At 34.3% G+C, this 14,113-nt stretch overlaps 1 protein-coding gene across 1 annotated transcript in view; it reads right to left on the bottom strand.

Moving 5' to 3' along the window:
* The window catches only part of ABCA13 (ATP binding cassette subfamily A member 13), a 523,487-nt gene that overhangs the window by 349,907 nt on the left and 159,467 nt on the right, over window positions 1-14,113 (bottom strand). The window contains 1 exon segment of the mRNA XM_074283590.1: window positions 6,195-6,386. Within this exon segment, the coding sequence (XP_074139691.1) occupies window positions 6,195-6,386 (192 nt within the window).

The following is a 14,113-nucleotide window of genomic DNA, read 5'->3' as shown; positions in this document are numbered from 1 at the left end:
ACTGAACAGAAGTAGCAGCAGCAATAACAGTAAGTAAGTGTTGTAGTTGTAGTAGTAAGGATGAATGAGATTTGAGATACATTTAAGAAGTAGAACAAGAAAGATTTGGACATTATAAATGCAATATTAAGAAGCAGAAGTCAAACATGATGGTGATTTTTTTTTTCTTTAACCTAACAGTAGTGTTGACCGGATAGAAAAAAGGGGGGAGGGTAGTACTTAAAAGAAAATATTGCTTATCTCTGACAATTTTACATGCTAAAAAAAAAAAAAAAAAAAAAAAAAAAAAGGTTTTTCATTGTTTTCTGATACATATTTCAAATATAGGTATGTTTCTCTTAGTATAAAACATAGCCCCAAACCCAGGAGGGTTACTTCTGACCAATGTCAGTAATAAAACAAAGAATGTGGGGCAAATGGATAGAAACCTGTAGGGCTTATCTTCTTAGCTTTCCCTCTGCAGTAAATTCATTTGCCTGACAAACCAGACATTAGCTTGGGTGTTTCTAACCCTAAAGCAGAGATTATCTGTAACTAAGGAGCCTCTTTCAATCTCTCATTCTTTGACTCAAAGAATAAATTATCTTTGAGGAAATTTTTCCTATCATTTTTTTTTAGCTGACTGGGACTGTGATGGCTCACTGCCACTCTATATCAGTTTACTGTTATCATGAAAATTTTTTCTCAACCTTGCACCCTAGTAAACTGGGTTTGAGATGGCTAGAAATAGTTCCAAAGACATAAAGCCTAGAAGCTGGAGTAGAGAGCAGCTTTTGAGACAAGTTGAATGAAATCTACTATAGATCATAGCAGAAACCTGAGGTGAGGGAAAGAGAAAAAGAGAGGGAAAGGGAGAGAGGGAGAGAGGGGAGAGGAAGAAGAAGGAGAGGGAGAGGAGAGGGAGAAGGAGAAAGAAAGAAAGAGGGAGAGGGAGAAGGAGAGAAAGAAGGAGAAAGAGAAGGAAGGAGAGGAAGAGAAAAAGGGGGAGAGAGAGGGAGAGGAAAATAAAGAGAGGGAAGAGGAAAGGATTGGCTAGATATAGGCCCAACAAAGGTGTATAAACTGTAGGATGGTAACTTTACCATAAGATATTGATGGGGACCTGAACATTAAAATTGTGACTTGCTCCTCCATAAATGTGTTCCCCACAAGTATGTTTGCAAGCTTGATATCACTGATGGTCTATCTATTTTGAAAGAGTGAACCCTAGGTTTGTAGGAACAATATTCTATACTACTTTTCTTACTTTGTATTTTATTGGATACATTTTCCTTGAAATAATTTGAGTCCTCTGATCATGTTATAAAAGTTAAATGCATGGAAAACAATGAGTTATGATTTAAAGTAAATATAAACACAAAGAATATCCCAATCTTGAGACTATAAAAGATGGTCCTCAACACTATGTGTGTTATTTATCAAATCACATAGACTGATTATAATTCAAAGTTGATTATAATATTAATTATATTAATTAAATTAATGCAATTTCTTTGCATGAAAAACTGGCATATTTAAATCACCATTCAATCAGCCTATTCAATAGACTCATATCTATCGTCAGTAAATTTAAAAAAAAATCATTCTAAGTTCAAAATCTGTTAACACAAACAAAATGCCATAAAAAAGGAGGGGAGTAGGACTGTGATTCGGTTAATAAAGAGAAGTCCACACAGTGAAGAAATTCCCTCTTTGGTACATATTTTGCAACTTACAAATGATAAAAAATTACTGGCCCAATTTGTATTATTTGTTATTCAATTCTTTCCATCTTTGTGATCCCATTTGGGATTTTCTTGACAAAGACATTGAAATGGTTCATCATTTTCTTCTCCAGCTCATTTTACAAATGAGGAAATCAAGGCAAACAGGATTAAATGATGTACTCAGGGTCACATAGATAATAAGGCTATAAGACTGGATTTAAATTCATTTCTTCCTGAATCCAAGCCTGATACTCTAACCACTGTACTACTTAGTTGCCCATTGTGTACTATAAGGGAGTCCAGAATTCAGATCTTTCTGTCTCTAAGGCTGGCTCTCTATTCACTCTATGGTGCTGCCTCTCAAAAACAAGGTTAGAAAAATAAACATAAATTTGATGCCAAAATAAGGTTTCCCAATGGATCATTTATTGTGAACTGAACAGCAAATACTTAACTTTACAAACCATTCAGAGATAAATGTTCTAATTGCCCAGAATTCAAGGGTAGAGAAATTAGGTAGACTATTGTCTCTGCCCCTTATTCTTTCTCAAGAGTTTTCATGATCTTTGGATGACTGCCATTAGCTGACATCTTACTTGATAACCAGCAAGATAATTGAGAGTCCAGCTTGCTTTTCCATAGACTCCTTCTGCTAACAACATAAGGTAGGTTTTCTTGCCAATTAAGTCAAGAAATAAAATTTGAGCCACTGAAATGTTCAGCAGGGTTATGCCATTTCCCCTACTTGCTTCTCTAATTATGGCTGCTCTTTAAAAGTGGCACTAAGAGACACTTAACTTGTCATGAGGAAATGACTGGAATTTAGTTAAGTGTTCCTGAAAGACAAGTGAAAATTACTCATAAGCATGTACATTATATTTTATATTTAATAGAATTTTTCACAATGTTTTTGTTGCGGTGGTCATTGCTGTTGCTTCTAGTTTCTGGTTGATCTCTGCAAATTGCCTAATATATTTTTCAGGTATTAGTAATGACCCAATCAGATGACTTACAAAAATGTTTGATGCATATTATATTATATATGTTATATAATATTATATTAGATTTTATGGTGTAAACTGCAGGAAAAGCTAAAAGTGGCTTGGGTTTTATTCCAAAGTATCTGACCTGGAAATATTATTTATTATATTAAGAAAACTTATAGTCTCACTGCTTCACAGAAATAATCATTTAATCTAACAATAGATATTAAGTGCCTACTATGTGCCAGACATTCTGCTAAAGGCTAAAATAAGAAACAGAAATTAATGTGTCCTTGAAGAATGTTCAATCTAATGAAGGAAATATGCTAACCAATATATACAAAACAAACTACATATGAAATAAATAGGAAATAATAGAGAGAAAGCATTGGAATTTAGAAAATGTGGGTATGATTTCCTGTAGAAGATTTTCATTGGGACTTGAAGGAAGCCAGGGATGTCAGTAATTGGAACAGAGGTGTAACTGTGTTTCTGGCATGGAAAATAGCCAGAGAGATTGCCCAGAGTATGTTGTTTCTTTTTCATGGAATAACCAAGAGTCTAATATAACTTAATCAAAGAGTACACATCTGGAAGTAAGGTATAGGAAGACTGGATAGGTAGAAGGGATTTAAGTTATGAATGGTTTTGAATGATAAATAGAGCATTCTGTATTTATTCTTGGAGACAATAAGAAGCCATTGGAATTTATTGGGGATGAAAGTTGGGGTGGGGGGGATTGAAAAAATCAGACTAACATTTTAGGAAAATCATTTTTCCTAAAGTGGCTGAATGGAGGATGGATTACAGTAGGCAGGCTTTCCAGCAGGCTATTGCAATCAAGGCATGAAGTAAAGAGGGCCCATACCAACATTAGACAGTTTCAGAGAGAAGGGACTCTTTTTGAGTGACATTGAAAGTGAAATCAACAGATCTTGAGGACAGCTCAAATGTAAGTGGTGAGAGATAATGAGGAATCCAGAATGTCACAGATTGTGAATCAAAGGAATTGGGAAGATAGTTGCCTTCTATAGTAATAGAGAAGGCAGAAAGAGAGGAGAGCTTAGGAGGAAAAATAATGAGTTCTATTTTGGACATAGGGAGTTTAAGTTGTCTATTGGACATCCAGTTCAAAGGCAGTTGGCATGTAAGACTGGAAGTCAACAGAGAGACAAAGACAGGAAAAGAAGATTTGAGAACCATCAGCATAAAAATGGCAATTAAATGTAGGGGGAGGATTAATGAGATTACAAAATGAAGCAGTACAGCAGGATAAAAGAAGAGAACCAATGACAGTACCATAAAGAACAATTACTAAAAAACATGATCTAGAGAAAGATTTAGCAAAGGAGACAGAGGAATGATCATAGAGATGGGTAGGAAAGCAGGAAAGAATGTATCGCAAAAAACAGAGAAAAGAGAATATCAAGAAGAGAGACTGATCAGCATCTAGGACTGAGAAAAGGCCATTACGATTAAGCAATTCAGAGAACAAAAGCAACTGTAGGAAGAGCACTTTCAATGGAATGATAAGGTTAGAAGCCAGATTATAAAGAGTGAAAAAGAATTTGAGTAGAAAAAGTGAAATTACCTATTGTAGATATTCTTTTTGAGGAGTTTAGCTATAAAAGACTGAAGAGATTTAGGATGATAGTTCACAGGGATGGAAGGATCAAGTAAAAGCCTCTTCAGGTTAATGGAAACATGAGTATGATTGTAAGCAATAGGAAATGAACTTGGAGAGAAAGAGAGATTGGAAATGAGTAAAAAAGTGGGAATGAGGGGGCAAGAATTTGAAGAGACAAGATGGTTTGAATAAATAGAGTAGTTAACCTTGACAGAGAGTAAAGCCACTTCATCATATGAAACAGATGGAAGAAAAAGAGGGAAAAGGCACTTGAGTGATAGGAGATGAGAAAGGGATTAAAGAGGGATTTCATAGCAAATGGTATGGGTTTTTGTTTTGTTTTGTTTTGGTAAAATACAAGGCAAATTTATCAGCTGTGAGAGTTGGGAGAATATATGGAAGATTTAAAGAGAGATAAGAAGCTTTGAAACAGCAACTCTTGGAGAGTGAGATAGTGAGTTAGTGAAGGAGGTATAATAGGATCTCCTAACAGCATTGAGACCCCAGTTGACGTTACATAACATAAGTCTATTATGAACAGTCAGAATGGTTCCCTGATTTTCTCTACTTTTGTTCAATAGCACATGTGTAGGAGCCAAGGCCATGAATGTTGGGAGTGATTCAAGGCTAAGGCTCAACTAGGTATAAGCAGCAATATGATAAGGGAGCCAGGAATTCAAGAGAGGAAGATAGTGTAGACTTGAATTAGTTCACCAAAAAGTCAAGATGGAGAAAACAGAAGAGAGCAGCTGGTATGGAAGAGATGGATTGGGAGACAAACAAGGGATCAATTGTTCAGAGGTCACAGACCAGATGGATAATAGAATAAAGTAAGGAAAGGCAGAGAGAGACAAAAAATCAGTAGCATATAATTATATAATGTGATTTCAGAATTCTTGAACATTGATATAGTATATTAATAGGGAATGGCAAGATCAAGATATGACCATCTTTTATGTGGCTGGGGAGGGGTAGAAGAGTAAGTCATGAGAAATGAGTAGTTTAAATATGTGAATTGTTAGGATATTTGAAAAAGAATCAATATATATGTTGAAATTCCCAAGTATGAAGACAAGAGTTGGGAATAAAGGAAAACTTGTCAACTAGGTATCAAATTCATTGAGGAAAGAAGGGAAGTAACCTGAGGATCTCTAAGACAAACAGCTATCAGGATATTGATTGGGTGGTGGGTATGAATAGTATAAACCACAAAGGAAAAGAATTTACTGATTGATGGCAGAAAAGAGAAAACTGCAAATGGTAATGAGAGCAAAGAGTATTCCAATTCCCTGCCTCAACTAGAGAGCCAAGAAGACTGAAGGAAAATGCAGCCAATCCCAGATAGTGTGGCCAGGGAAGCTGGTGTCAATAGGCAGAAGCTAGCAACAGCTAGCAAACAGGAGTAAAAGAAAAGATTTAAGAAGAGAGGAAGTTTGTTTTCTAGAATAGGTTTTCTAGAGGATAGAAAGGAAGGTCTAAGTAATAACAGAGATTAGCACCTAAATTTTAGAAATAATTAATAGCAAACTTAACTAGTATTTGTATGGAGAAACATTCTTTGATCTCCCCAACATCTATGGGTATGCTCAATGCTACTTGCTTCCAAAAAAAGTTTCTAGTAATTGTCTTATTTGCAAGAATTTCTAATTATGACTCTAACTATATAGGCTTTCTAGAACTCTATGTCAGGAATGAGCATATAAATGTCGGAAGATTATTTTAGAGTATCAACTATGAATTTTCTCATTTATCATAGGGACAATTTGATTGTTTGCACTAATATTTATTTATATGTATTTCTCTTCTTTCTAATATCACCTACAGAGTGAACCAGGTGTAAAAAGCAATCCACACCACATGACACCATTATCTTCTTACTTTGTAAACGGTAATCCGCAGATCCAGGTTCTGACTAATGAGTACAATCAAAGCATACAGATCCGATGCAGGCAGAACACACAATTCTCTAGCTGCAAGAGCTTTTCCATCTGCAGGAAATGTCAGCAAGGTGCTGATAACTTCTTCATCACATTTTCCAGCCAACACTACTGTGAGGGCACTGGAAAAAAACTGGTTAAAGAAAGAAAAATTAGAATGAACTTTTCCAAACATGTAAAAACAATTCATATAAACAGTAATGATTTCTGCCATTTAATAGCTCCTAATGAGCCAAGAGAAAAAAATCACAAAACAATGAGTCACTCTGAACGTAACTAGATTGGTCATAGATCTAGAGGTAGGAACGATTTCAGAAGTCTTCTCTAAGAGTGTCCAACTTTCTCCTCCCTCCACTTATTTTATAAAGAGTTTAAATGATTTGATTAAAAATTGACAAGTAGCAGATAACAAAGTCTAAATGTACCAAGGCACAAAATCCAGCATTCTTTGATTAGGTAGCAATCTCAATCTGTTGCCATGACCACACTATAAGACTTCTCAACTATTTGGTATTAGTCATAGATAATACTAGAACAGTCTTTGAGAACCCAGGGTTACTTTCAGACCATAATGAGATTTCACAGTAAAACTTGATAAGAAAATTAATAATAACTCATCGTTATATGATATTTTAAGGTTTACAAAGTTCTTCTCCAACAAAAAGACTGGGAGATATGTCATATAAATGATATTCCCATTTTGCAGAGGAGAAAACTGAGATTCAGAGACTATGTGATATACCTAGAGTCATACCATTAAAAAATGTTTGAGCCAGGCCTCAACTTAAATCTTACTCTGAGACCTCTAAGTTCACATTTTACCACTATATCATACTGTCTTTTTAAATTAGATAATTTTTATTCTTTCTGTAAAATCTAGTTTATTACTTAACCCTGAGCAGTCACTTCATTTGCAAATGCCCTAGTGTTACTTGGTATTATACATTGTCAGACTCTCTTAACTCCCAGGGTGTCAGAAAGTCCTCTGGCCACTGACCTTTGCAGTGTCAACTAACCTAACTCACCTCCTCTGAGAGGTCTCTGGCGATGATTTCTTGAATCGTAATTTAATCTGATATTGTGCTCAAGAACAACTATGTGCAAACTTAAAGTCTTTATTATACTTGTTCATATAATGCCCTGACCTGTTAACTCCCAAATGAACACCTGGTCTACAAGAGACCTATGTGTTCACTATCAAGCTCCTTACTTCTCTTGGATATCCATCTACTTGGCTTAGCTACCCCAGGATAAAGAGAGCAACCTCCTGCTGCAGTGGGCTTAGAAAGGGTCTGTGAGGTCTCACACACATAGCCAATCACAGAGGGAGCCATCTCCCCTTACTAAGCTACCTCAATATGGCCGGAATCCCGCCCATGGGGCAGTCCCTAGCCACAGAAATTACTTCCAGGTCGCTCAAGCCTCCTGTTCTTCTGGACTTGACTCATAAAAGAACCCTTATATCATTCAAAAAAGGATCTAACTTTTCACTGAGCTAAAGCCTTTGTATCACTCTCCACTCCTGAGGCCTCATCTAGTAGGTCCTTCTAATCTCTTATTTGAGGTAGAGTCCCAGACCAAAAATGTCTTCCTCCCTCTTCAGGGTAAACTTCAGGGTAAATTCATTCCTACAGGACTTTTCCCACCATGCCTCCATGCCAGGTTTTTTCCCCCACTCCCATTCCTCTCAGCTTCCTTTTTATGTTGAGTTTTTCCAGTAGAATATAAGCTCCTTGAGAGCAGAGATAGTCTTTTTGCTTGCAGATGTATCCCCAAAGCTAAGCACAGAAAATATTAAACATTTAGTACATGTTTCTTGACTGACTGGTATCACAAGATGGTGGATGATGCAATGGAGTTTCTAAGAAGTAGCAATTTATGACAATAAAATCTGGGAGGGTATCACTCCAATGGTGTATCCTACCAATTAGAAAATCTGACAAATCTTAAAAATGAGAAGGGAATTGTGGAATAAAAAGGAAGTAACTGTGTTGTTTGGAGATGTACCTGGAAAGGTTTTCAAGTCTTGATATTTGTTACATTCCAATATAGTAAAATTCTCAATTATCTACTACTCTAATATAGGGGAGAGATCACATCAGTCATACAAAGATATGAATAACCAAAACATGTTTATGTGATTTGGGATATATTTTGGTCACTGTTTCAATATAACTGATTTACTTTATAATCCTAGATATTTTATTTTATGCATTTAAAACATTATTCTGAGCATAATAAATTTCACTGGACTAACAGAGATCAGTCCATGACATTAAAAAAAAAGGTTAAGAATCCAGGTTGCATATCAGAGGAGTGTGTATTTGCTGTTGTATAATTCTATATTTGCGTAATTATTTGGATAATAACATTAAAAGTTCTTAATATCTTTAAAGGAACAGTTGTATTCAATATTTCATAGATCTAGAAATGGAAAGGACCTCAGTGACTTTCAGGGGTTGGTAAACTATAACCTCAAGGTCAAATCCATTTCTCTCCTGTTTTTTATACATGTCATATACATTTGGTCTATTCTACTCTTATTTCACAAATGATGAAACTGGGCACCACGAATGTGAAAGGACATAGTAAAGTTCACAGAAGTACTTAAGTATCAAAAGCAGAATTCGAGTATAGAATTTAAGACTTATCCATGCTCCATATTGCTGGATGTCCTATTGTATTCAAAGCATGTGCAAACTGTACAAAGACATGAAACCATCACCACAAACTGGAAGTGTACTCAAAGCCAAAGTTGAATATTGGATAATTCTGAATTTGTGTTATTTTTTTTTAAGTTTGACATATAAGAGAAAATGGAGTTGACCTAAAATTTTTAATTCAACAACATCCAAAAATGTGGTTTGAAGAGCTATTCCAAAAGCTAATTTCATTTTTGATTGCATGAAGGGATGTATGCTATGGAAATCAAGGAATATCAGAGTTCTATAGCAATTTGATCAGCACAATCATATCTAGAATATTATAAGCAATTACAGAGACCACACTTTAAGAGGAATATACTAGGATGGTAAAAGTCCCAGATACTGTAATAAAATCAATAGCTATAGAAGCTACAGGTATTTAACTAGAGAATCCATTCTCAAGTGTGGTGATAGACTCTGAGGGGCTTTGTGAGCCTTTTAGGAGAAGAGAGGGAAAGTAATTTCCATGAAATTAAAACTATTTTCATTATAAAACCAAAATGTTATTTGTTTATAAAAATACCCTTCCTTTTCCAACTACAATATCTGTATGAGGTCAGATTTTCTCTATATATTTCAACCAAAATAATATTATTACAGCAGAATGGATGCAAAAGCAGATATAAGAAACTGACTTCTTTTAAACTAAACATTAAAGAGGTGTACAAAAATAAGTAAAATGATCTACTCTTCTAACTAATGTTTTTTTTCAAAATATATTTAACAAAAATTATGTTATCATGCAATGAGTTTATTATTGTTGCTGTTGTTGTTGCCAAATGAATTAATAAAATATTTTAAAGTATATGTTTTAATTTCTAATATGGCAAATATTAATGTTTACAACCTACATAAACAAAAGATCTTTGGGGTCCTCAATAATTTTTAAAATTATTTTAAGAGGTTCTGAGACTAATACCTAAAAGTTTTAGGACCATTGACTTAAAGAAATTAATATAAATCCCAAAGAGATATTAAAGAAGGGAAAGGGACCTGTATGTGCAAAAATGTTTGTGGCAGCCCTTTTTGTAGTAGCTAGAAACTAGAAATTGGATGCTCATCAATTGGAGAATGACTGGATAATTGTGGTATATGAATGTTATGGAATATTATTGTTCTGTGAGAAATGATCAGCAGAATGAATATAGCAAGGCTTGGAAAGACTTACTTGAACTGATGCTAAGTGAAATGAGCAGAACCAGGAGATCATTATATACTTCAACAACAATACTATATGAGGATCAATTCTGATGGAAGAGGATATCTTCAGCGATAAGAGGATTCAATTCAGTTCCAATTGATCAGTAATGAACAGAACCAGCTACACCCAGAGAAGAACACTGGGAAATGAATGTGGACTACTGGCATTTTTGTTTTTCTTCCCAGGTTATTTTTATCTTTCTAAATCTGATTTTTCTTATGCAACAAGAAAACTGTATAATATGTACACACATATTGTATTTAAGATACACTTTAACATATTTAACATGTATGAGACTGCCTGCCAGCTAGGGGAGGGAGTAGAGGGAAGGAAGGGAAAAGTTGGAACAGAAATAATTGCAAGGGACAATGTCAAAAAAAATACTCATGCATATGTTCTGTCAATAAAAAGCTATAATAAAAAAAATAAAAAGCTTTAATAAAAAAAGAAATTAATACAAATAGGAAGAAGACTAAACATATTTAAAGTTCTATCAAGCAAAAAAAAAAAAAAAAAAAAAAAAAAAAAAAAAGAGAGATGCATTATTGCTACTCCATAAAGTAGAATGAGGTAGGGCCAATGAATGAAAGATTTGGGGATTATATCTGATCTCAATAGGAGGAATGAATTTCTTTTGAAAAAAGCCCAACAATACAAAACAAAACAAAACAAAAAACCTAGCTCCAAAAATAGCAAGCCCCTCCATATCAAATATCCTGGAAAATAATTCTGAATTGGTCAAGAGGTTACTTTATGAAACTTCTAAGGTGCCTATTAATATATGAATTGAAACTTTTGTGATTGTCTAAGTCTGTCAATCATTCACAAAATTTCAAAATATCAAAGTAGAAAAGAACCCTGAAGGTCTTTTAGTCCTACCAAAAACTGAAAAATGAATACCTTCTACAATATTACAAAAAAAAAAAAAAAAAAAAAAAAAAAAAGGAATGATTCTTCCTCTACTTAAACACATCCAGTAATGGAGAACTTACTGCTACATGAGACAATCAATATATATTTATACAGTTCTAATTTTAATTTAGCAAGAATTACTTTTGTTGAATAGCTATGTTGTTTTCTTGATACCCAGGGTTGATAATGATTTTCCCTCTCAGGATGCATATGAACATGGGGGTATTTTTGAGAATGTTTACCTATAATATTTTGTGCATCCAGATGTAGCTATTAATCAATGCATATATCTATAGAGATATTGTTATATATTAGCTAAATATATGGATATGTATTAGCTATATGTGTGTATATTCATGGATATACTTTTATCTATACAAAAAAATAATGGTTTTTGAATTCACAATAATGAAGCTTTTTTCTATTCTCCTCTCTTTACCTATCTAGTTAGCAGACCACATTTATTTCCTTGAAAAAGAATTAGATGAAGACAAATCATTCATAAGTAAAGACATCGTGTCTCATAAAGCTACTCAAATGAGACAGTGGTTTATACAAGGTAACTTTCTATAAATAGAACCTGGTCATAACAGAACATCAGTGACATCCAGTGGCTGGCTGACTCACTAAGTCAGTCTCAAAACACCAACACCTAAAGGACAAGCCCTTTCTACACAGTCAAGCAAGTGAAGAATAAATTTTTTTAAGGGGCAACAAAAAACATTTCAGATATATATATGCCTTGATTTCATAATATCATTAAAAGAAAAAGATCAGAAAGCTCTGGACTATCCAAAGCATACATGAAAGGTGAATCTTTCACTTTTCACAGTAACACTGTTTTTGCTTTATCAGACTATCTCCTTTCTAACCCTGAGGGAACAAGTCATACACTAAAATTGTTTTAAATATATAAGCAACGGTTTTCTCTTAAGAGATAAATCAATACCTTTCTTTCAACAATATTTCTCTTGATTTATATTCTTTTTTATTTTACTTGGAATAAAAATAGGTTCAAGAAAGACTAGGATTTGCTGTAAGCATTTTCAAGTTAATATCATTTAAAATGGAAGTAACCACAAAAGAATTTCATTTGCAATTTCATTTTACATATGAAGAAACTGAGGTCCATAGCTAAATAACTTGCTCAGGATTACCCAGATAATCAACATAAGTAGTAGAATTTGAACTAATTTCTCTGATTACAAGGCTCCAGTTCTTTCCGCTGTATCACAGTTGCTTAGATCTTTGTATCCTAAGCACAGTCCTCTCTCTCAACCCAAAACTCTCAACTCAATATATTCTTGATACAATTCAATAAAAGTTTATTGCCCCTCTACCTTGAACAAGATACTATGCTTAGTACTAGGAATATAAAAGCAGTTCCCTCCATTAAGGAGTTTATTATATGCTAGTTGGTGAAAAGATACATCTGCAAATAAGTACAAAGGAATTTGAGGAGGGAATGAGCACTAATGACTGGGGGCAAAGTAGATTAGCAAAGGTTTCAAGAAGAAGAGGGATCATAAAGTAGACTTTTCAGAAATTAAGGCATCTAAGTGACTGAAATCAGGAAGAACATTCTGTAAATTATGTGTGATGAATTAAAGTCCAGGGAGACTTGAGGCACAGAAGCCAATTAGGAGATAACTGTAATCATCCAGAAGACATGAGTATGTGAATTAGGGTGATAGCTATATAAATGGAGAGAAGAGTATGTATAGGAAATGATGATATAGTGGTATGGCCTTGTAATTGAGTTAATAAGACCTGGCTTCAAATTTTATCTCAGTCCCTTAGGAGCTACAGGATCCTAGACATATTATTAGCCTCTATGGATCTCAGTTTCCTCATCTGTAAAAGGTGGCAGTTAGATTCCTATAGTATAAATTCCCCTCCCAGTTTAAAGCTATAGACAATGAACAGAATTTCAACTATGTGGGATACATGAAAGAGGTATTGAGGGTGACACTGAGTTTGTGAATCTCAATGGATAATTAGAAACTTGGCAGAACCCTCAACAGTTGCAGGAAATTTTAGAAGAGATGGGGGTTTGCAAGGGAAGATAATGAATAATATATTGGACATAATTGAGTTCAAGATAGCTATGGAATATTCATTTCAAAACATCTAATAGACAATTTTGCTATGGACTAGAACTCAGGAGAATGATTAGGGAGGGAAAAAGAGATCTAGTATGCATCTGTATAAAGATTATAACTGAATCCATGGAAGCTGATGAGATTACCAAGTAAGAGTAAGGGAAGAGTACAGAGCTCAGAATAATGTATTGAGAGACATATACAGTTAGTGGTTATTACATGAGTAGACTTCTGACAAATAGGAAAGCCAAGAGAGCAATATCACAAAACAGAGGAAGGAGAGGAGAGTGGAATGGGATGAAAGGATGGTCCATAGAATCAAATACTAAAGAGAGGGCAAGAGAAGGAACATTGAGCAGAGGCCACTAGATTTCATTTTTATAAAATCATTTAAAAGAGAGCAGATTCAATCAAACGATAAGGGAGATTGGATGCCAGATCAGAGTAGGTTCAGAAAAAAGAAATTTAATTGAGAAAAGGAGCAAATATATACAATGGTAGCTAGTAGAAAATTGTAGCATTTAGTGAAGATTTTTTTGTTGTTGTTTTTAAAGAATTGGAGGGAGCATGCATGAGCTTGTTTATAGGAAGCCAGAAGGAATGAATAGGGAAAGATTGGAGAAGGGTAATGGGAGGGAGTGATAATAACAGCAATATATAATACTTTCTAGATGATCTTACAGAGATCAGCTTTTCATTAGCCATAATTTTCCCAGTTATTAAATAGGGTTAACATTCCTCACAGGGATCATTGTAAGGATTATATAAGACTGTATGCAAAAACAACATGAGAATGTTATCTATGATAAACCAAGAGTGTTCTACATGGAGTCAACAAGAAACTAAACTATTTTTGCAAACATTGAGCTTAGTGACTGTCATAATGACCAATTATTTTGCTGGCATTATTTACAAGGAAGCAAAAAACTGAATGGACTTG

The sequence above is a fragment of the Sminthopsis crassicaudata genome, chromosome 1 (assembly GCF_048593235.1).
Source record: "Sminthopsis crassicaudata isolate SCR6 chromosome 1, ASM4859323v1, whole genome shotgun sequence".
In the NCBI taxonomy this organism is placed as follows: domain Eukaryota; kingdom Metazoa; phylum Chordata; class Mammalia; order Dasyuromorphia; family Dasyuridae; genus Sminthopsis; species Sminthopsis crassicaudata.
Note: the sequence above shows the minus strand (reverse complement) of the source record. Positions and strands in the feature narration are given on the sequence as shown.